A 21,593-nucleotide genomic window follows, 5' to 3' on the forward strand; every position below is an offset into this window, starting at 1 on the left:
TTGCCTGGAGTTGTAGCAATTTCCCTGTCAGATGTTTCCTGCTAGAAATCAAACCTAAGAAACCCTTGAAAGTGTAAGGGGAAGGGGAAAGAGGAAAAAAAAAAAAATGAAAATGTTCTCCTTTGTGCAGGAGAGCTGGCAAGAGCTGTGTTGACTTGTCAAAGCTCGCTAAGCCTGTGAGAAGCTGGATTGCACCCCAGGACTTCAGCTCTGGGGCTCTGCTGCTCCTCCGGTCCCAATGCCCCACGTGCATCCCAAGGCAAACTTTCCTTGGGGCGAACTTGTTCCCTCTGGGTCTCAGCCTAGACATAAATCATCAGTGAGACTCACAGGATTAAAACAACTGCATCAAAGCGATGGAGTCTGCGAGAAGCAGGTGCTGGGGGGAGAAACGAGGCTCCAGAGCAGAGCACGGGAGCAAGCAGCACCCCCTGGGAGCAGCAGAGGGAAAACGGGCAGCAGGAGGGCGAGCGCCTTGCTCGAAGGCTGCGATTTGATCGCCTGCCCCAAGCAGGCTCTGGCGTCAGGAGGATCCAACGCTCCCCCGGTCACTGAGCTGGCACGCCGTGCTCCAAACTATGCCTCCCTCCCCACCGTTTTAATCATTAATGTGGGAATTGCTGTTAATCACCTCACTTCCCTGTTAGTCATCTGTAACGGGACGTGGCCAGCACGCCGGCATCTTCAAGCAGTGCTTGTTTAATGACTCGTACCTTGAAGGCATCCCAGGAAAAACAAGCACGAGCAGAGTCACTTGGTCTCAAATGAACCACGGGTATTAGGATTCGCTGGAACAGTGACGTTTAAGTACATAAAAGTTTCAGAGGGGAGGGGGAGGTTTACATTGCAGGTTTGTTTGTTCAGAGTATTTTTTGGCCAGTGAGAGTTTTTTTTTTTTTTTTTAAAAAAAAACAATTCCCTCCAATCCCTTTTTTGGAAGGCTAAGCAAGGTGAACAACAGCAACAACAAAAAAGGTGGTGAGAAGGCAGCTTTTCAGCCACACTAACACAAACTCCTCCCTTCCCCAAAATGACCGCTCGGGACACGAGCCCCATGGCAGCAGCTGGGCGCAGGGACACGAGGGCTCATCCCAGGCACTCCCCCGGCCCCAGAGCCTTGCAGATCACCCCTTGGTGCTCACCCCATTCCTCCCCAGCACCTATCTCCTCCTCTTCCTCCTTCTGGCTGCCCCAGTGGGTCCGTGCTACCTGCTGGTGGTCAGTGAAGGGGGGCCAGTCAGGACCTTCGAGGTCTGGGCTGGAGGCGATGCTGCAGCTCGGTTGCAGGTCTGCATGCAAACCACCCCCCTGTGCAGCACAACGAGCACGGTGTGCCTGCAAACACAACGCCCAGGGCTGCCTGCACCGCCCGACAGCCCATGCAGGATGGGAACACGCAGGAGAGGAGCCGTGCAAAACAGAGCAAGAACCCCATAAAAATCTCATCTCACCGCTGCTCTCTCGACTCATGTACCTACAGATGTAACTGAAGGAAATAACTGCGTGCATCAGCACAGCACAAGTAGACATCAGTTGCACACGTGCAGCACATGCAGCACACGTTCCCCAAACATTTTTGGACACCAAACATTTTCCCCAAACATTTTTGGAGCATTTTCCTGCTCCTGTTCTGCCCACGCTTCTCCCCAGTGACTTCAACGAAGGCAACACATGCGACAAAATCAGCTTGAGCTTACATCACCTTCCCCAAAGGGAAAGCAGCTGAACAAGGAGCCAGCCTTGGGTGCGCAGCCCCCCTGGGATGTGCAGGGGTATTCGCATGTGTGGGGACATCTGTGCTCACCCCTCCGTGGGGGTTGGAGGCCAAGCGCCGCACGAAGGCGCTGCCCGGGCTCCCATCCAGCGGAAGGAGCGCGAGTGTCCTGGCACCATTAGCGGGCTAGGATGTGTTTTTTTAATTAGGAAAATAACAACTCTGCTGACTTTTCTATTCTGGTCCTGTTCCGTTCTCGGCAATGGCTCTAGTAACAAGCAGCATCCCAGCCCGGGCTGGAGCGCGAATGACGGCTGATGGGAAATATTCTGTTTCGTAACAGCGGTTTCAGCCAGCAGAGCACATGAGAACATTTTTTCAGGAACATGGAGGATGCTATTTTTAAACTGTTCTCCCCCATATTTATGGTGCTTGGAGGGAAGATGGGCCAGCTCAAACACGTTGCAGCAATGTGCGCCGTTTAACCCCCTCTGTGCCAGGCGGCGGGGTGTGCAGAGGTCCCCTTCAGCCGGCCGGGTGGTGGGATGCTCGTTGTAGGCTGGTTTCCCTGATGCTCATCCCTCTACGCCTTAACAGTACCCAACCCCAAGGCCCTCCAGGAGGATCCTTCCCCTTGGATGAAGAGCAGACCCCATGAACACCACCCTGCCCACCTTGCCTCCTTTGGGATTACAAAGCCCCGCTCAGCATCGTGGCTTCCTGACCTCAGCACAGCACTGAACCCCTCAGAAACCAGACCCACCAAGGCTGGACCAGCTCCAAAGCAAGGCTCAGGTAGGTCCAGGAGCTCCCAGGTAGGTCCAAGAGCTCCCAGAGACCCCTCAAACCCAACAGCACCAAGGCAAGAGGAGAATTTCAGCGAACGGCCAGTTGAGATCACGATCCGCTGTGTCCAACACAAATACACCCTCACTAGTGACACAGCTAAGTGGAGTCACCCGGAGTTATGGTTTCCTTTCAGCAGACATTTCATCTTCAGCCTGTCACTTTTGCTTGGGTCATGATTAAAACAATAAACCCCAGAGAAGCCACCCTGCTCCCCGTCAACAGCTGCTTCTCCTCTGCACTGCTAGCCATTTGTCACTGAGAAGAGGGAGGGGAAGCCAAAGACAGATTATTTATTATTATTACTATTATTATTAGAGCCTGCTTGGTAAGCAAGCTCTCCTTGGTGAAGCCCTACGTGGATCTGTGGTGCATTGTGTGCTGACCTCCAGGACCTTCATCAAGTCATTGCTTCGGTGGATTTTTACCTCTGAAAACCTTCTTGGGCACTTGTTTCATGTCAGTGAAACCCCACCATGACAAACAATATCCCCAGTAAGTGCATCACCTCGACTACCAACCTGGTCCTTCTCACCTTGACCCAGCAGCTTGATCTCCAGGGGCTCTGCTATGTCTCAGTTCAGCCTGGGTGAGAACCTGTGGGGCTCTCATGGCCTTAAATGAGCTGGGAGATGGGGAAGGAGCAGGAGCCAGGTTGTCCTCTAAGCCTGCAATACCATTTTGTCCCTGTGTGCCATTATCATGGAGGAGAAGAGCAAGATCCAGCCACCTGGGCTGACCATTGGGCTTGTGGAGCAGTTGGAGGAGACACCTACAGCTGCCCACAGGAATGGTGCTGGAACAAAGAGCCTTGGTCCCACCAGGCTCCAGACATGAGGCATCCTGCTCAGACATCTCACTTGAGGCTCAGTGACATATGGCCATGGCAGGCACACAACAGCCTTCCTGAGAGTTTATTTTTCAAAGGCTTGACGTGTTCCACTTCAGCAAGGCTGGAAAAATCTATCGTGTCAGCGCCCTGGCTGTGCCTGTGCATATTTGCATTTTCATCGTGGTATTTTTTATAGATTTCCACTCCTCAGCCTGATTTGGGATGAAGTCAAAAAATCAGAAATCTTGGATGCTACCACAGGAAATGAAACTCCATTTTTCAGCCGGCTTTAGATACAGCCCTCGGACATGGCAATAAATCTGCTGCCAGCCCGTAGAGCTGCACCCTGCCTCCAGATAAGGGGCTGACGTGGCCCAGGAGGGCTCTCCCCGCCAAGGGAGAGGCTCCCATCCCATGATGAATCCTACTTACACCTATAGCTTGTCTGTAGTGTACACATGTTGCCAGGCCCGTCCCCAGTCCCTACAGTCACTGGAGGGAAACCACAGCACTGCCAGCAATGCTATGGGGAGCAACCTCAAGAGCATGGGGTGACCGTTCCTGCCCAGGGACGGAGGAGAACTTTTATCTCCTTCTCACGTGGCTGCTTTGTTTGGCCAAGGCACTGGAAAGGGTAATTTAATTTTTTATTTTTATTTAAAAAAAAAAAAAAAGGATGAGATTATAAGGTGCCAGTTGCCATTTGTCATCCCTCAGCCCGCTGTTAACTCCCACTGTGCCTCTCCCTGCCATGACACGGGGACATCGATCCCCCTCAACTCACTGAAGGCATTTGAGCTTCACCTTCACAGCTGGAGTTCTTGGGGTCCCAGCCCAGCATTGCCCACGGGACCCCAGCATATGGTGGGGAGGCTGCAGGGGGGCACAGGGCAAGGTGTACCCTCTTACCACCTTTAAAGGGGAACATCCCTTACTTTGTAGCTTTATTTAAGAAAGAAAAAAAGTATCAGAACCTGGATCTTAGATGGTGTGATGTCCTCACATGGGGTACTGCACCTTGGGGTATCCTGGTCCCAGCAGCCTCCCAGGAAATCCCAAGGGTGTGGAAGAGGACATGGGCACACCATAAGGTCCTTGCCCCTGGCTTTCTAAGGAAGCCCACCCAGGCTCCCAGGAGGGGACATTCCCCAGGGCACGATGCAATTTGGGACTGGCCAACAGCCCACCTCCTCCTGCAGCACCCCAGGTTCTGGGCTTCAGGCTCAGAGAGCAGATAGAAACCCACCCCAGAACAGCAGGTAGGACTTGCCCAGCTGCAGGGCCCTCCTCCAGCATCTCCCCAGCTTGGATTGCACTGGGCCTCAAATCAAGAGGTCTTGTGTTTAGCCCCTGCTTCTAAACATTTGTCCTCAGGAGAAGGGGGATGGATGGGGTATGGGGGTCCTGAGCAGTGGGTGGCAAGCAGGAGAGGTGACTTTCCTAGAGCAACAGAGCCCAAGCAAGTTAGGTCCCTACTCCCACCGGGTAAGAAAACACCGCATGGGGGTAGTGTCAGAGCTCAGCAGTGTCAGGGGGATACAGCCATGGGCTACCTCTGCCAAGCTTTTTGGCCAGAATGGTGGAAACCTGCATTTTCTGAGCAGGTTGGGGTGCCGAGGAACCCCCGCTCCCCTCCTGCAGGCAGCCCCTGCCCGGCCTGACCCCATCCCCACCCCGCTGCTGTTTCCTCAGCGAGGCAGGCCTCCACCTGCAGGACCCCACATCTCGATGAGGCTCTGACAGTCCCGGCCACGGGTGCTGTGGAGAAATCCAAGCCAAACCGGGAGCTGGAGCTCAGTGGGGTGGTTTCTCCTGGTTCATAGCTGAGCAGCAGCCGTAGGGGCGAGGAGCCCCGGCGCCGCGGTGATGGACACCTGCCCAAAGACTGCCTTGGCTGAGGTGAGCTGGCTGTGGACATCTGAGGCTCGTTTCAACTCTGTCCAAACCACTCCGGTCCCAAAAATGACTTGGAAGCTGCTATATTTGCAATTCTCCTTCTTTTGACAGCCAGGAAATAGCAAGCAAGGGGCTGACACTATTATTTCAGCCCCGGAGTGGTGAGCAATCAGCTTTGTGAGGAACGCAAGCTTGGCTGGCTGCAGGCGACTGCGAAGATGCCCACCTCCCCTTCGCAGTCCTCCAAGGCCTCCCCTGCCCCGGTTAACCTGACCCAGGGCTCAGGAGCACAGCAGGAGGCCAGCTCACGGTGCTCAGGATTCCCAGCTTTCAACCCCAAACAAATCCCTTAGAGGCAGCGAGGGAGGTCACTGAAACTCACAGGCCCTAGACCAGGGCCTTGCCATCGCCTCCTGCTCGAGCCGGGGCCCTGCACTTCTCCAGGCACCACAGCAGTCTCGTCCCTCTCCAGATGAGGGAGCAGAGCAAAACCACAAAGCCCCAGGGCGCTGAGACCCCCCAGCACCTCCCCTCCAACAGCAGGGGCACACACCCTGAAGCACGACTCACCAGCTGCACCCAGCTCCATGTCCTTCCCCAGGGCAAAAAGCTCTACACTTGCACCTGCTCCTATTTTAATAGCCTCCTGCACTAATTAGCCCTCGTTAGCCTCTGAGCCTCTTTTGAGCACCTCCCTTGCTTGGCAGTGCAGCTTCCTCCCTACTGAGCCCATCTCTTCTTGCTCCTCATCCAGGTAGTGGGACCCAATGTGTTTTTCTCATAATTTGCAGCTTTCTTTCCTTCTGCCCCTCCTTGCTGGTTACCCCCCACCCAGCACCCACCTAAGGGTGCTCAGCCCCAGCTCCCCCCCCCCCGCACCCCTCCTGCTCCACTTCCAGCCCCATGCACTGGCAGCCCCCAGCAGAGAAGGCACCAGCTCTAAAACCACAGGGGCGTCTCGTCTCTTCCCAAAAAGCAGCTCTTTAGGGGAAGTCTTCAGGGATGCTTCCTACCTTGTGCTCCATCTGAACTCATCTGAACGCTGACAGAAGGATCCTGAGGTTCGGGCACAGGCCTGGAGGAACCAGCCACCTCCTCTGGCTTGCACAGTGCAGAGGGGTCCCTTGTCTCTCCTGGGGTTTTGCACAGTGCCCCCATGCCCAGCCTGATGGGACGGGCAGCCCTGAGCCCCCCAGCACCCCAGGGTGCTCCCCATCCCCAGCCCGCACTGCAGGACCCAGGGCACCAACGCGTGACACAGGTGGCAGCTTGTAGAAAGGACTGCGGAGGCTTTCTCCCATTTTATTGAAAATGATCATTTCTATCCTGGTGCAAACACTGTACATTTTACATCACGAAACTGGAGGTAATTTTCAGGACACGCTTCTGTCCAGGAATCCCTCTGGTGGTGTCATATCCCAAGCCCCAGCAGCCTCATCAATCATCTGTCCTCAAAAAAATGCACTTAGAGGGAATCAGGTCCCTATATCTGGTTTGGAAAGGATGAGGTTGAGAAAATAGTGCTTGTTAGAGCAGGCAAATGTACCCTGGGGTACATTTGGGGAAATAACTGAGGTAACCACGGCAGCCTCCTAGGTGCTGAGGCTGAAAGTCTCCTAAAACCCCAGAGAACTCCACTCTTTCAGGATAGGGCCCTTCATTTGCACATATATTTACAGGTTCAGTAAAACACAGGTTAAACATACACGATGGTAACGTTTCGCTTTGGCTTGATAGACAATGAGACGCTGCCTGTTGGCCATCAGCAACTGAGAAACAACAAAACCCATCCCTTGATCCAGCTGGGCTCTGTTCAGCAGCTCCGTGCAAGCAAAGCGATATTGACACAGGTGCTCTGCTTTGCATCTCCATGAGGCAGGATCCCACCAAGCCTGGAGGTGCAAATGCTTACACAACTTTCCCATGGGAGCAGCCCCATGCAAGTCGATGCAATTCCTCCCATGACTGAAGCGAAGAGGGTGACCAAGGGTTTGCTCGGGGATTTATGTGAGCCCTTTCATGTAAAGGTCATAGCACGGGGCCGGGGGGGGGGGGGGATATCTCTGCCTGGAGATGGGTACCAGGATCTCTCCAAATTGTTCTCTTGGTTATTTCAGAAAGGGGTGAACCTACATGGACATCCAAGGAAGCTGCTCAGGGTGTTGTTTTTTTCTACTGCAGAAAAGTGAGCAAGGCAAAGAGAGGGGAGAGGATCAGGGCTAGGCACTGACAACCAGCTGAGTAACATTACATTGCACTGGGTCCTTTTTCTTTCTGATCTTGCAGGACATGTTCTCCAATCGCTGCCTCTGTTTGTGTAGGCACAGGAACCAAGAGTGAGTTTCCAAGTGAAAGCTGAGACTTCCAAGGTGATAACCTAGCTCTAGGACCTAGAACCACATACTCATGGTAGAAATATTTTGGTTTAGAAGTGCTAGCTCCTCTGGACTATAGAAGAACAGGGAAAAAAAAGCTCAAAACATAACATCAAGAGTTCTTTGAATGCAGTGCTTGTTCAGTCTCACTCTCCCTGCCTGTGTTCTCTTTGCAAACAGAATCTCTTATTTTTAAATTTGCATCCTGGTCACAACTGGGTTGCTTCTTTCCTCAAAAATACCCATGCAGGAAGAAAAAAATTTCCACCAGCAACACATGCAATCACCAGCACAACTTACCCCTCTTTGGGTTTATTATTTTTTTCCAGTGTTAGGTCAGAAACTTTGGCTGGCTTTCCATTCGTACTACGCCAGTTTAATTTTCACCTTCACTCTAAAGAGATTTATTTCCCATTTCCTGCAACGTATTATTTTAGAGTATCAAACCCCACTGTCAGACATCTGCAGGCGCCCAACGTGTCTGCAGCAAAGGCCAAGACGCAGACCTAAGACACCATACCAAAAACATCCCTCAGGATTGAGCTTCATCCTCCTTCCCCAGTGACCCAGCCTGGACCATGGACTAGCTCTGCTGACTGCAGTAGGGCAGGTGGGGAAGGCAGATGGGGGTGTTATGGGAACCAGGGGGGAGATGAGGTCTTTGTGTGGGATGCTCCCTGCTGAGACATGGCTCATCCTGAGGGACTGGCAGAGACTTTCCATGGGGTTTCCCTTTCCTTGCGTGTTCCCCAGAGCCCCAGAATCTTATCCGATTGGCATGCGAGATCCTCGCCTTGCTCTACGAAGATGCAAAGCCCAAGAGGAAAATCTGCATAGAAGCGTGGCTCCCTCCAGCTCCACTTCTCTGGGGTTTCTCATGGGAAGATGTGTACTGGCCATTTCTAGTGCTGCCTGAGGCCACCGGGAGGAGTTGTGACAAGGGCGAGGGAGGCTGCGGCTGGAATTTCAACGCATGGCTCCAGGAACCTGGATGCAGCACAAACATCCCAAACATTTTCAATGGATTTTATTTCGTTTAATAAAAAACACCAACCAAGCTTGCATGTATATCTTATATATATAAATATATACAGTATATATAAAACAAATGCATCCGGACAACGCCTCTCCCTGTGGCACAAACCGTAAGGCATAGAAAGGAGTGTCCTAACAGTCCTATTCTTGGCACTACAGAGCGACCTCCCCACTACATCCCCCCCCACTCACAAACGCACACTGGCTTTTCTCTCTTCTTTGGCTTTTCGAGGCGGCAATCCTCAAGGACGCAACGCTGCGAAGCCCAAGGTCTTCCTCGCATCTCGGACCGGTCCAGGCAACCCAGGAAGGATGCCCCCATCTCGTCGCGCTAACGGGATTCTCTCAGTCTAACGGGAACGCTGCTGCCTCTGTGGCACGAGGGACTCAGGAGGGGGATGGAGGGTCGGGTGGATACAACGGGAAGCGGTGACCGAACAATTTCTTCTTCTAGGGTGAGCCGGGGCAGGGGGAGCAAGCTTTGCATCTCAGCATGGTGCTGGGCAGGAGGCGTCCGCAGGCTGAGATCAGCAGAGGTTTCTTTTTGCAGTCCCATACAAAAATGGAAAACAACAAGGGTGAGACTGTCCTTAACTGAAGAAGCTCGTAGTATATTGAGCAGAAGCAATAAACCTGACAATAACAAGAAAAAAAATGGTGGCATTATCCCAAAAGGAAGGAGGAACCTTGTCACTCACGAGCGGTTCAGTTTGCTCCCGCTTCGGTCCCAATGTTCAGTTCTGGGTTGGGGTTGGCTTTTTTTTTTTTTTTTTTTTTGGTATTTTTTGTATTTTTTTTTTTCTTTCAGCACAAACAAGTTGCGAAGCAGGACGGGTGCTGTTTTATTTTCTCCTTCTGCGAAGCAGCTGCCTCCAGTCGTTAATTGACTGTGGGCACTTGATTCCTCTGTAAACTATATTCCTTTGCCTTCAGTCTCAGGTTGGCAATACTGTTGGCCATATTCATGCCCTGCGCTGGGCTGGTGTTGGTACACGTGGCGGAGTAGGTGGCCATGGCACTGCGGGGTGGAGAGAAAGAGAGAAAACATCAGGTCAGACAAAGCAGACGCGCCGCAGAGAGGTTAAACCCTGGGGATCCCACGTCTGTGGGATGTTTCTTACGCGAGCAGGGAATTGTCACAACCTTTTCTTTAACACCCTTGTAAATCTCTGTGCTGCGGTCCACAAACTCAGGGACAGCCAACGCCAAAGCTGTTTTAGTCAACAGGAAAATTTCCACTTCCTATTCTCTAACCCAAGAGGTTTGCAATGAGGTCAGGGTGCCCGGCCTGCCAATTAGACCATTGTCCTTAGAAGCATTCCCACTGGAAGCAATATCTTTTTGATGAGACCAATTTTTGGTTTTATTGCTTGAGAAATCACGTCACTGCTGAAACACATGTTGCTTCAAAGAAACACCCTGGGAAAAACTCATTTCAACAATTGTGATACTTTTTGGTTGCAGCATTTTGGAATGAAAATTTCCACTTGTTTTTTTCCTCAAAACTTCAGCTGATCATATAGAACATGCCTTAAAGGCTGAGGGAAGAAAACAAAACAAAACAAAACATTTTTGCTTCCTTCAAATCACGTCTTTGTTCGTGAAAAGCAGTACTTTTGGCAGCAGAGGCTGAACAAAGATGTCAGAGTCCTTTCTTATCCTACCAAAAATTTGCAAGTCTGCTTTCCAGACCACTAGAAAACTCGTTTAACCCATGCATCCCAAGTTTTCTTTCTCCCCTTTTTTTTTTCTCCCCTGTTTTTCCTTCCAGCTCCGACCTCCACGACTGGAAGAGCCTTTCCAACAGCAAATCTTCCTGGAGGGCCGTGGGCGTTTGCTGCACGCACAGCCCCAGGCCATGGGCGTGCATGCCCGTCCCAGAGCATCCCTGTCTCCGTGGGGCAGAGCTGACCTGCCACAAGTTTAAACACAAGTCAGAGCTGTCTGAATCCTTGGGCTTTTGGGAGGTGCAGACCAGTGGTATTAGCAGGTCCCGTTCCAGGCCATGTTTCACACGTTATAATCAGGGGAAAGAATTTCTCCAGTGGAAACATGATGGCTTGCAGCCGTGGAAAGGGCAGGTAAGACCTGTGGATATACAGCTGCTTGCACCCACCCAGGGAAAAACACCAAAAACTGTCCCCAGGAGAGGGACATTTGGGATACCTTTAGGGTCTCTAAGAGCTACTGGAAGGGCATGGAGGAAAGACAGTGAAATACGCACGTTAAAATACAGGTACATCCTTAAACATACAGACTTATCCTTTTTTTTTCCTTTATTCCTTCAGAACAACCCAAGAAATTTCATCCCCTCCAGCAGCCCCGAGTGGAGGAGCTGTTGGGGCGAGCTGCAGCACATCCCTGGGGCTCAGGGATGCTTCGGCTCTTCCCAACACGGGGTGCATCTGCTGCACTTCCCTGGGGACCAGGACACGATGGGTCAGCATGCCCAGAGCGTGCCCCAGCCGGCCAAGCACCCCCTCCGCTCCCTCTCCGTGCCCACCTTTGGGGTGGGGACCTCACACTCTGCCCCATACATCAGCAGCACAAGCCCTACGCTGATGGGAAGGTGTTGGGGAGTCTCACAGGCTGTATGGGCAGCTGTACCTCTCGTCTACAGGGCACATCTCCCCCGCAGTTTTGTGATGGGAGGAAGGAGAAGAGCCTGAAGGATGCTCCAGCTCAGATAAAAGAGGAATTTTCAGCCTCGGGTGAAAATTGTCCCCATTCTTTTGCAGACATTCATAAATTTGGCTGTATTTATGACTGCTCCACTATCTCCCTTACTGAGACTCAGGTTTCCCCCCCTCCTCCCTCTCCCTCACGATTTTTTTTTTTTTTGGCATCCAAACCCGTATGTAACTGCTGCCTGAGTCCGGTCTAAAACTCCGGGGAGCCTCTTGCTCCCAGCTCCCCAAAGGTGTGGGGGAAATTGCTGCTGGCCCCGAAACCTCTGCTAATCCAAAAAGTTACAGAAACACACTTCTTTAGCAAGTTACTCCACAAGGAGCAGCACACATGAAGGCTGTCTCCAAATATTGTTATGGCTTGAGGGGGTTGCTCCAGAGTCTCTCCGGGGTCTAAATAATGGTTGAAATCATCCCGCAGCCCCCCCTCCCACCCTGCTCAGGCACAAAAGCCGTCTCCTTCTTCTCCTCAGCTGCCTGTTTTCATGAAACACAGAGGAACATCGTGTTTCTGAGACCCAAAATCCTTCTTTCAAATGCAGTTTTCAGTGGCCCACGGAGTCAAAGGTTGTTGGAGTGGGAAGTGCAGGCTGACAGTGCGACTGCTAGTCTTGTTTTCTTAGGAACCTACGCTAAAAAATGTCTAACCAAAACATTTCAACTTCAAAAAATAATAGTATCTACTTGGCTATCTCTGTGACACAGATCTGCAAATAGCTTGGGTTGACCTGTGGCTGAATGTATTTGGAGAATAAACACTCTGATTGAAAACTTTCCCCAGATCTAACGGTGAAAACAGCCACGGCCACGCAGCTCTCAGCCGTGCTCCCAGCCCTAGCCCAGACTTGCTGTTAATCAGAGCCTGGCAGGGCAGCTCGAGGAGATGGGGAGGGAGCAGAGGGCCATGCAAACACTCTTCACAGCTATTTTTCACCGAGCGGCCAATATTTTAATAACCCTACCGAGTTCAAAGCCTCCTTGGGGCTGTGACAACCTGGCCCTGGTGCCCATTCAAATGACTTAAGAGATGAGAGAATCATTCAGGTTGGAGACCTCTAAGATCATCTGCTCCAACCTCTAACCTAGCACTAAAGTCCACCACTATACCTTGCTCCTAAGTTCTACATCTACACATTTCTTGAAGACCTCCATCAGGATTAGAAAGCCTGGGGAAAAGAAAGTATCCAAGGGTCCTGGCCACCCCACAGTGTGGAAACCAACAGCTCTGCTCCTCTGCCAGTGCTCCCCATCCCATTGCAGGGGCAGTGGGAGGACGATGATCTGTCCTGCTTCAGTGTGTCAGTCAGTGGGAAAGGCTGGAAGCTGCAAATGCCTTTGCTGAAATGTCTTGGCTTAAGACAAGGGGAAGACATCAAGACATTGGGGAAGCGTCTTCTCACCACGAAGAGGCACAGCCAGGTCTGGATCTCACCTCAGGGGGAAAACATCTTCCCTAAGGCTTTCCCTTCTCCCTCGCACGCCCCAGATGCCTTGGGCTTCCCCTTGCCCAGAGCAGCCCCAGACAGCCCTTCCCGGAGTGCCCCTGGAAGTTACCTTTGCAGGGTCTTCTCCTAGAAGCCGTTATGAAGCCCCTCGTGTAAACAACATCTTGGGAGGGACGATCTATTTTTAAAAGTGTGAGAGGTAGAAATAAGCCACGAGTGTTCAGCAGGGTGCTGTGACCAGAGCAGACTTAGCAGGGCGGGGAAGGACCTGTGCTTCTCTCCCCTAAACTCACCACCCGGACTCCTCCCTAGGACGTCACACCAAGGAGCATTTCACAGAGAGAAAGCCTTAACTTCTGAAGAAGGGCTCTGCCAGACAGCAGTCCTCAGATAAAATCTAGAGGGTAAGGGCCATCTCCAAGACCAAAGTGGTGGTCATCAAAAGCATCCTTTGCAGTACCTGGAGCGCATGAACCTATGACTTCTTGTTCTGGAACTACAGGGTGACAAGGGTGACCCCATGGAACTGAAGCAACAAAAAACTATCAAGGAGGCCACGTGTTTGCAGACCTCACTGTGCAAAACTATGTTTGGGGTATAAGAGGGGGATCAAGGCGACTAGGAAGAGAGGACCTGGACCTGGTGTAACTCCTACAAGTTACTGGCTGTGACAACACCAGATGAACAGGAAGAAATCCTGCCAAGGGCTCCAAGGTTCTGACCAACAGTGAGGCCGCTGTGCTACAAACACCCACCAACCTCATTTTTAACTGCCTGCAAGTCAGCTGGCTCCCCACAGACCAACATAGCCTGTGGATCTTGTGTCCACACCCAGTTCCCACTGGGTTGCAGACGGGACGGAGGCTGGTGACATGCATAGACATCCCAGCTCCTTCGAGCAGACCAGGGCTGACTCATCTGTGCTTCTTTACTGCCACCCCTTAAGCAGTGCAGGCTGCAGGAGATGGATGTTGAACCTGAGTCTGCCACCCAGAGACACCTGACCCTTACTGCGGGCAAACCACAGCACAGCACAACGGCACGTTCACACCCATGCATGTGCTTCAGCAACTGCGTCCCAAGGAAAGGTCTCTCCCATGCTTTAAACTGGATGCCCGAGGGAAGCGAGTGCGATCTCTTCTGCTTTTGTGTACGTTTACCTGAGTCTCTTTCAGTACTTCCTGAACTGCAGAGAAGGTGCAGCCTCCCAGGGAACCAACTGTGGGAGAGCCACAACGATGCTGCACCAAGCCCACCTGGCAAGCCTGGCAGTGAGATGGACTGGGATGGGAAAAGCTAAGGGAAACCAGTGGGGTGGTGGAAGCGCGGCACCCTCCAGCTGTCCCACGTGAATATAAGCAGCCCGTCAGAGCTATTAAAACAAATACATCTGAGAACCACTCTCAGGCTGCTCTAAATTGTGCCAGCAACTGGTGAGCCCCGGAGGGGTTATTCACTCACCTGTAAGGCGAGGCAGTACCCCAGGAGAGATAGTCGGTGGGTCTCGGAGCTGGGCGAGGTACTATGGGCTGCTCCACAGCGGTCACGTCCCCTGAGTAGGATTTGAGCAGAGAGGCGTTCTTGCTGGCCAGCATGGCCCTCTCATTCCGGCGAAACTTCGCTCTCCGATTCTGGAACCACACCTGGGTCAGGAAGCACACAGACCCACCACGTCAGAATCAGCTCAGTAAGACTGGGCGTGCTGTACAACCCCTCATGTTCCCCAGTTCAATTTCACCTTCAGGCTTGCAAGCTAAGAGCTGAGCAGCTCGAGTTAACGTGAGCAGCCTGAGCACAGGACACGTGGACTTTGATGATTTCTTCTGCCCTACTGAACCACCCAGGATGGCACCACCCAGGTGAGGTGTGTCTCCACACAAGCTGTGGGAATTACCTGAACTCTGGCTTCAGTGAGGTTGACTCTGCGTGCAAGGTCTTCCCGTACAAAGGCATCGGGGTAGTGTGTCCTCTCGAAGACCCGCTCTAGTGCCTGGAGCTGGCTGCTGTTGAATGTAGTCCTGTTCCTTCTCTGCTTTCTTTTCTTCTTCTCTTCTGAGTTCAGCTGATCATCTAGGAGAGAGAATTGGAGATATGAAAGGCTAGAAATTTAAGAGCCCACAGCAATCAGGTGATGTGCGTGTTACGAAGCAGCAGGGCAGACAAGCATAGGTTGCAGTATGCCTCTCCTCACTGCTTGCCATCTCCAGAAGCTCCTTTGATTTGCAGCCCAGACATACCCAGAAATTGCCCCTAGACGGTCAGCTACCTCAGGAAGGTTTCACATCACTTTTCAGGAAGATTTTCCCCATCCACTCCCTTGCCCTCATCTGTCTTGTAAGCATCTTTCATGTATGTAACAAGTGCACAGACTTAAGGTGCCGGTCTTCACCCCAGCTTCACTGACAGCACGATTTACAAGAGATGTTTCAGGCAAATATCTGGAGGACCTGCGTGTGCCCGCAGATCTGATCCACCTCCCTGCTGCACCCATCAGCCAGGAGCCTGCCACATCCAGCACTGCACTGCTGCTTGCTCTCCCCAGGGTCCATCAGCAAGTGGGGAATGGAAGAACCCTTTAACTGTGCCACACTGATTCCCATGTAACAAGGAGATGGAAATCCCATTTGACCCCAGGCATTCATTTCCCATCTCTACTGCCTAGGACTTGGGCCAGATCTATAGCTACCCCATCCCTCAGCTTCCTTACCTCTAAAAAGAAACTAAACAGTAAAAATGCATCTCCCCACTCTGACAATGCTGGAAACCTTTCCTGAGCATGAAGAACCACGAAGCCCTGGACTTCACGTTTTTTAGAGGGACATAACAGAGTCCTCAGGGGGAAGCATGAGGCCCAGGCCAGCTCTCACTGCCTGAGGAGGTGTGCACAGCTCTGTGTAAGAAAAGGGCAAGGAACCAGCCGTGACTCCGGGCTTGGCTACAGCCGAGGCAGTACCACTCTGTGCATCACTCCATGTGGCTTAAACGTGAGCTGCGTTTTCCCTGCCTGCAGAGCAAGAGACATCAGTTTGGGCAGAGATGGGAGCTGACCAACGAGCTGCCAGACCGTACACGGCTAAACAAGAGACAAGCACAAAACTTTTCACTTGTATGCTCACACAAGGACACACAAAGACAGGGAGTTGGACGTGGATAGCATCATGACGGGGAACAAAAAGCCCAGTGAGGGAGAGGCTGAGCATATGAACATTGGATATTGCTGGCTGAAGAATTGTTGTGTACTCCCCAGCGGTCCCTTCCCTTGCCAGCAAGGTGGTGAGCAGCAAACGTCGTCCCGTAGGTACACATATTGTGTTGTGCCTGGCTTGTATTTAGTCTGGCAGTAAACCAGTTCATCCATACGTCTGGAGTCCCACTGCCTGCACCTAGAGTCACCAGAGTAACTCCGAAACTCTCAGCAGCTCAGTAACCCTTAGCAGATAGCCGCTCTGCACCATCTCCCCGCTTCCCACTGCTGTTGCACGTGCCAAGCGGCAGCACTGGTGGAGCTACGAACGTGCAGGGCAAGCAGTGAGTGACGGCTCCAGAGATCTGAATCCTCTTCATTAGCACAAGCTGGAGGTTACAAAACTATTTTTTTTTTTCCTGATAGCCTACCTGTGCTGAAATATAACCACTCGCCAGTACAACAAACACTTCAGCCACCATGGGAAGCCACACGGAAGCAAGAAGAGAGCAAGGCACCAGCCTGCGGGAGCAGGAGGCCACGGCTGACCCCATAAAGCAGCCTCGAGCTGCCAGCAGGACTGGAATGCCATTGCCTTGCGTTTGTCCTTAGTTAAGGGTCCCGGTCCCTGGATTTCAGGACACCACTTAACCCTGTGCATGTATGGGATCCCACCCAAACCAGCAAGGCGTTTCATGCTCCCAAGCACACTGGGTGGGCAATGTCAGAGCAGCCCTACCTGGGAGGATCTACGCCAATATGCCCAGGAATACACATCAACGTCCACTCATTATTGTACCTAAAAAAGGCACATGCCAGTAAATTGTATTTGATGTTAATTAATAAGCCCCTGGGCCCAGATGACAGTCTCACCATGGCTCAAACCACCGTATGCAGTTGCAGAATAACCCCCAACCATCCTTCCTGCCGCCAGACAGCGATCTGACAGCTCCCCTCATCCTGCCCTTCTCCAGGGGCACGTAAGGCACAGAGAGAAGCTGACGAGGAAATTGAAGCCTACGGCTGTTGTCCTCACCACCTGTTTGTGTGGCATTGCACAGCCCATCTGGTAACGGTTACTGCACCTGAACACCTCTGGAGCAGGGCCCATCCATTTGGGAACAAAAGGACATTCCTCCTAAATTAAAGCAGGTTTTTCAAATTCCTGTGGGTTTACGGCTCCTCCATCCCCTCTGGGGCAGCCTGACAATCCCCAGCAGGCTCCCTTGCAGCCTGGGGACTCCTGGATGCAAAATCATGCCCCCAGCTCTGGGGCAGCATCACTGCGGGTCTCACAGAAAGCAGCAGCAAACTCCTGCACCTTCCTCTCCTGACTGATCCCCAAAGCCTTACAGAATGAGGTCAGCGATTCCCCCCTGGCCCTACTGGTGAATTTTGATGCAGCTGTGCTGCTGTGCACCACGCCGCATGGCAAAGAGAGGAGAACAAGCCTCGGGGCACGACTGTCCCTGCGAATGGCAGAAATGTTGCACGATCAGCTGCTGGGAAGGCCAGTGTCAACACGGGTTATTTTTCCTCCTTCTGAGCTCTCCATCTGATGCTTCTTTCTGATCTAAACCCTGTGTGCACAGGCCGGATGGATGAATCAACAAAAGCCTTTGGAAGCCCTTGGGAGACCCCCAGGCATTTGAAGCATCCCTTCCTGCCCAGGAGACCTGGCTGGAAGGAGCCTGAGGCTGTCTGGCCATTGCTCAGATCCTGTGTGATGGCTACACATGAGCATGTCGCCCCGGGGAACGAGAAGAAGAGGCCAAAACCTGTAAAAGGCTGGAGAACAAGAAGCCCTCCTGCCAAGCACGTTAACGCAACTTGCCTGGTTTCCTCCCGGAGCAAAGCGAGACACTGGTGGTGATTCACGGCTCACCTCATAATTGCTGGACACGAAAATAGAAGGGGCCAAGGAGCGGAAAGCTGCAGGCAGTCGCTGCAGTGACTCACGGGCAGGTCACCTCCACCGCCGGCTGGCACGGAGCAGGGATGTGAGACACCCGCATCCCAGGATGGAGTGGGGTGGAGGTGGCTCGATGGCTACACGCAGCTTGCTGCGGGGTGCCAGGGCTCCGAGATCTCCTTTCACTGCACATCTAGACCAGCACAGCACAGCTGGAGCCAAACGTCTACAGGAGTTACGTGGGTAGTAGAAAGCAAAATAAAATAACAGCTGTATTAGCCCGGAGCTGGGTCGGTCAGCCCTACTGAAATCCTTGCACTGCCACACGGACACGCCATATGCCAATTAAAAACTGCTAACGAGGGAATGCAGCCACCTAAACCCCACATGTCTGCAAATGTCACCTTGCTCACAGCAGTCCTGGGCAGCCTTCAACATGTCAGCAGGGTATTTTTTTTTTCTGCCATTATTACTTTATCAGAAAACGGCACTGAACGTGGAAAAATGGTATTCCTAAATAACGTTGACAGCACGAGCGTCTGGAGTCAGCAGAAACTGAGAGAAGAGGGAAATAGCTCTAAAGCTTTTGAGATGGGTCAGAAGTCTTTCATCAACATTCTTTTAATCAGAGATACTTGATTACAAACAGCGTGCTCCAGAGCCATGCTGCTCGCAAACACATCCCCCAGAGAGACTGAAGCGCACGTTTCTCCTCTCAGGAACCCAACGCTGTAAGATCTGGGAATTTCATTTCAAAATTCCAATGTTTCACACCGGACCGGGGGATTTTGTTTCCTCTTTCCACATACGTGTTTTGCCTGTACGATTTCTACATTTGCCAATGACATGCAAAGCCTGGTGTCATACACGAGTGCACTTCTAGGACGCTCCAGAGCCCTTTTCGCTGCTCCCAAATATTACAGCATGCAGCATCCTACCCTTTTTTTCCTTGCTTATCTCATTTCCCCTTGCAATGGGGCAGAACCGCTGTCCTAGCATCTGCAGCTGTCACCGGGGTGTCATCAGATGGCTCCTGTTGGGACGTCGCGTTGAAAACAGAACGCATTACAAAAGAAAACAGAGCTCAGAACGAAATGCCTACATGCAAGTTACAAGATCAGTATTTTTTCCACCAGTACGTGCAACCGCAACATATTTTGGATTTCCAGTTTGCAGGAATGCTTGTACATACTTGCTTCCATTCCAGGTCAGAACAAAAACATATTTCCAGATGGGATTTACACTGTGTGGGCCGTTCTGAAAAGCTGTGACCAGCTCTATTAAGTCCTGAACTGGCGATTATAGCACATGAATCAGATCCGAACCGAAAGTAAACAACTGGGTTTCATTAAGGGAGGGACGGCGACTTTTACCCGCAAATCATATACAGTAAGGCAGGGTTTGTCGCATCAGTTACATAAACGGTAAACTGAGAAAATTCCAGGAAGAAAATAAAGAATCAGACTGCAATCACAGCCTTAAAAATAAGAAGTTACCAGTGAAGTTTGAATATGGATTAAAGAAAAACGAAACACCTATTTCACGGGAGAAGAAAACCTAGAAATTAAAAACCTAGCAACTAAAAATTCTTTCAAATTAAAAAATCCTGCGAGCCATAAAAACTAAAGTTTTTTTTTTTTTTTTTTTTTTTTTTTGCGTAGCAGGGAAAGAAAGAAAAAGGGAGAACAGAAGGGAGAGGAAAAGTCTTTTCATTGGGTTCACAGTTAAATTTTAAGAAGCTTGAGTAGAAACATTTCTGTGGGTCCTCCCTTGGCCACCCCAACAGCTACAACCTTTTGCAGGCTCATATTCCTTTTTTTTTTTTCTGCCAAAATATGTCAGTTCTTTGAATATGTCAGTTCTTTGGGTACAGGGCAGTTTGGTCAACTTAGGAAGGCAAAAAAAAAAAAAAAAAGAAAAAAAAAAAAAAGGAAAAAAAAGGAAGGTTTAATCAAAATTAATTCTCATTTTGTAACCCCAATATCCAGATAGGTATTCATGGGATGGCGACAAGGGTGCAAGATGGGCGGCCTTGCTCACATCTGGGTGAGACTGCCTTCTCCCCTGCCCTTTCTCTGAGGAGAAAATCACCATTTCTGCCAAAGGGGGGCTCAAAACTCAACTTCCCAGAAGTGAAAGTTGGAGGAGACGAATTCCCGGCAGCGGCTGAGCCTTACGTACGAGACAGCTCACGGAAAGCTGTCTGCCCGACATACAAACCCACCTGATTACACAACTGAGCTGGGATGAGCCACAGGGGACTTTTGCCTCGTGGTGGATGCCGGAGGTGACCCGGTGTGCCACAGGGCGTGGGGTCCCTCCACCATCACCCGTACATACAGAGGCGAGGTCGCTCCCCATCAAGAAACAGTCCCCAGACAGCACCAGACCCGAGCCCAGCCGGAGCAAATAACCCTACACGAGATGTTCTCAACCTGAAAAGTCTCTTTCCAGCCCCAAAACATCACTTTGGCAGAAAAAAAGCCTCACATCTCCTTTCTCTCAGCTTGTTTCCCGTGTCTGTGGGCAAACTGGACGGCCAGGTCCACCTCTGGTTTTGTGGCTTCCCTTCCAAGCACCACGATGCAGCTCCTCCGGGCAGGAGCCTGCTGCCCAGCAGCATCTGTCACCGAAACGGCCTTCACCAGATGTCAGCACTGACACGGGGGGGCACGGGGACCCAGGCGGGTAAGATTTAGTGCTCAGAGCTGCATGAAGTATCTAAAAGCTGCCAGGAAAGCCCAAACCTGGCTTGTACATATACCATGCATGAAAAGTATTTCAAAAGGGAATAAGGTTTAACATCGGGGTGCAAAAATGCTACACGGAGAAGTCATAATTACATAAATCAGACATTACAGAGTCAGGCGGTACAAAATGAAGGTGACACTGAGAAAAACCTAGAAATATACTGCGATCTGAGATGCTAACTAAAGCACATACTGAAGCCAACCCCGACGAGCAGCCATACAACTGCGATAATGGCAGGTTTCTATTTGTAATTACAGGTCAGGCTACAGAAACTTTTGAACTATCATTCTGCTCCCATCGCACAGCGCCGGCTGAGCTATATTTTAACCTTTGCTGATTGTATTTTTTTTTTGTCCCATCTGTGCACAAGACCTCAAATTATTTCAATTACACAGCAAATCTAAGCATCTGAAGTTCCAGCCGTGTCAGGATCACCAAAAACACAGGGGAAAAAAAAACGGAATGAAAAACAAAGAAACAGATGCTGTATTTTTCTAATAGCCTTCACTTTTGATTATCTCATAAACTAATCAGGTTCACTTCTTTCACACAAAAAAAATCATTTTGTGAACTGAGCGTGGGACTTCGGAGAGGCAATACTGGATTTTTCACATGAAAACCGAGTTTTAATATTAAATGGAAAAGCATGTGTGTTTCCAGCATTACCCGGGGAACTACGGCAGTTCATCTCCAAAGTGTCTGCAATGTGGAACTTATCAGGATAATTTTTAGCTGACCGCATACAAACAATTACATATCATTACCGAGCTGTGAATAGCTTTTCAATGGATAGCGTGCCTACAGCCTCCTGCGGCACTCGGCTCTGCCTGCCAGACTAGGGGAGCTCGCTGAGGTCCCGCACAGCCTCGGCTTCACTGGTGCTGGCTGGAAACCCTCACTGCCCTCCGCCAGGACA

The 21,593-nt window shown here is 51.2% G+C and overlaps 1 protein-coding gene and 1 long non-coding RNA gene across 3 annotated transcripts in view; both read right to left on the reverse strand.

Moving 5' to 3' along the window:
* Positions 1–8,673: 8,673 nt before the first annotated feature.
* The window catches only part of PRRX1 (paired related homeobox 1), a 36,058-nt gene continuing 23,138 nt past the window's right edge, over positions 8,674–21,593 (reverse strand). Inside the window, exons 2-5 of one of the 2 annotated variants that reach the window (XM_035333333.1) lie at positions 14,725–14,900; positions 14,292–14,473; positions 12,940–13,008; positions 9,582–9,716 (exon numbers count right to left, since the gene is read on the reverse strand). In XM_035333333.1, coding sequence (XP_035189224.1) covers positions 12,957–13,008; positions 14,292–14,473; positions 14,725–14,900 — 410 coding nt within the window. In that variant the 3' untranslated portion in view covers positions 9,582–9,716; positions 12,940–12,956. Of the gene's footprint in view, positions 9,717–12,939; positions 13,009–14,291; positions 14,474–14,724; positions 14,901–21,593 lie in introns of both variants that reach the window. The other variant, XM_035333332.1, reaches the window with a different exon arrangement.
* LOC118170782 lies at positions 15,499–19,459 on the reverse strand. Its single transcript, XR_004752882.1, has 3 exons — positions 16,329–19,459; positions 15,910–16,292; positions 15,499–15,797 (listed from the first exon to the last, which is right to left on the reverse strand). It is a non-coding gene; the product is annotated as an uncharacterized LOC118170782 (long non-coding RNA).

Source organism: Oxyura jamaicensis, chromosome 8, assembly GCF_011077185.1.
Source record: "Oxyura jamaicensis isolate SHBP4307 breed ruddy duck chromosome 8, BPBGC_Ojam_1.0, whole genome shotgun sequence".
Taxonomy (NCBI): Eukaryota; Metazoa; Chordata; class Aves; order Anseriformes; family Anatidae; genus Oxyura; species Oxyura jamaicensis.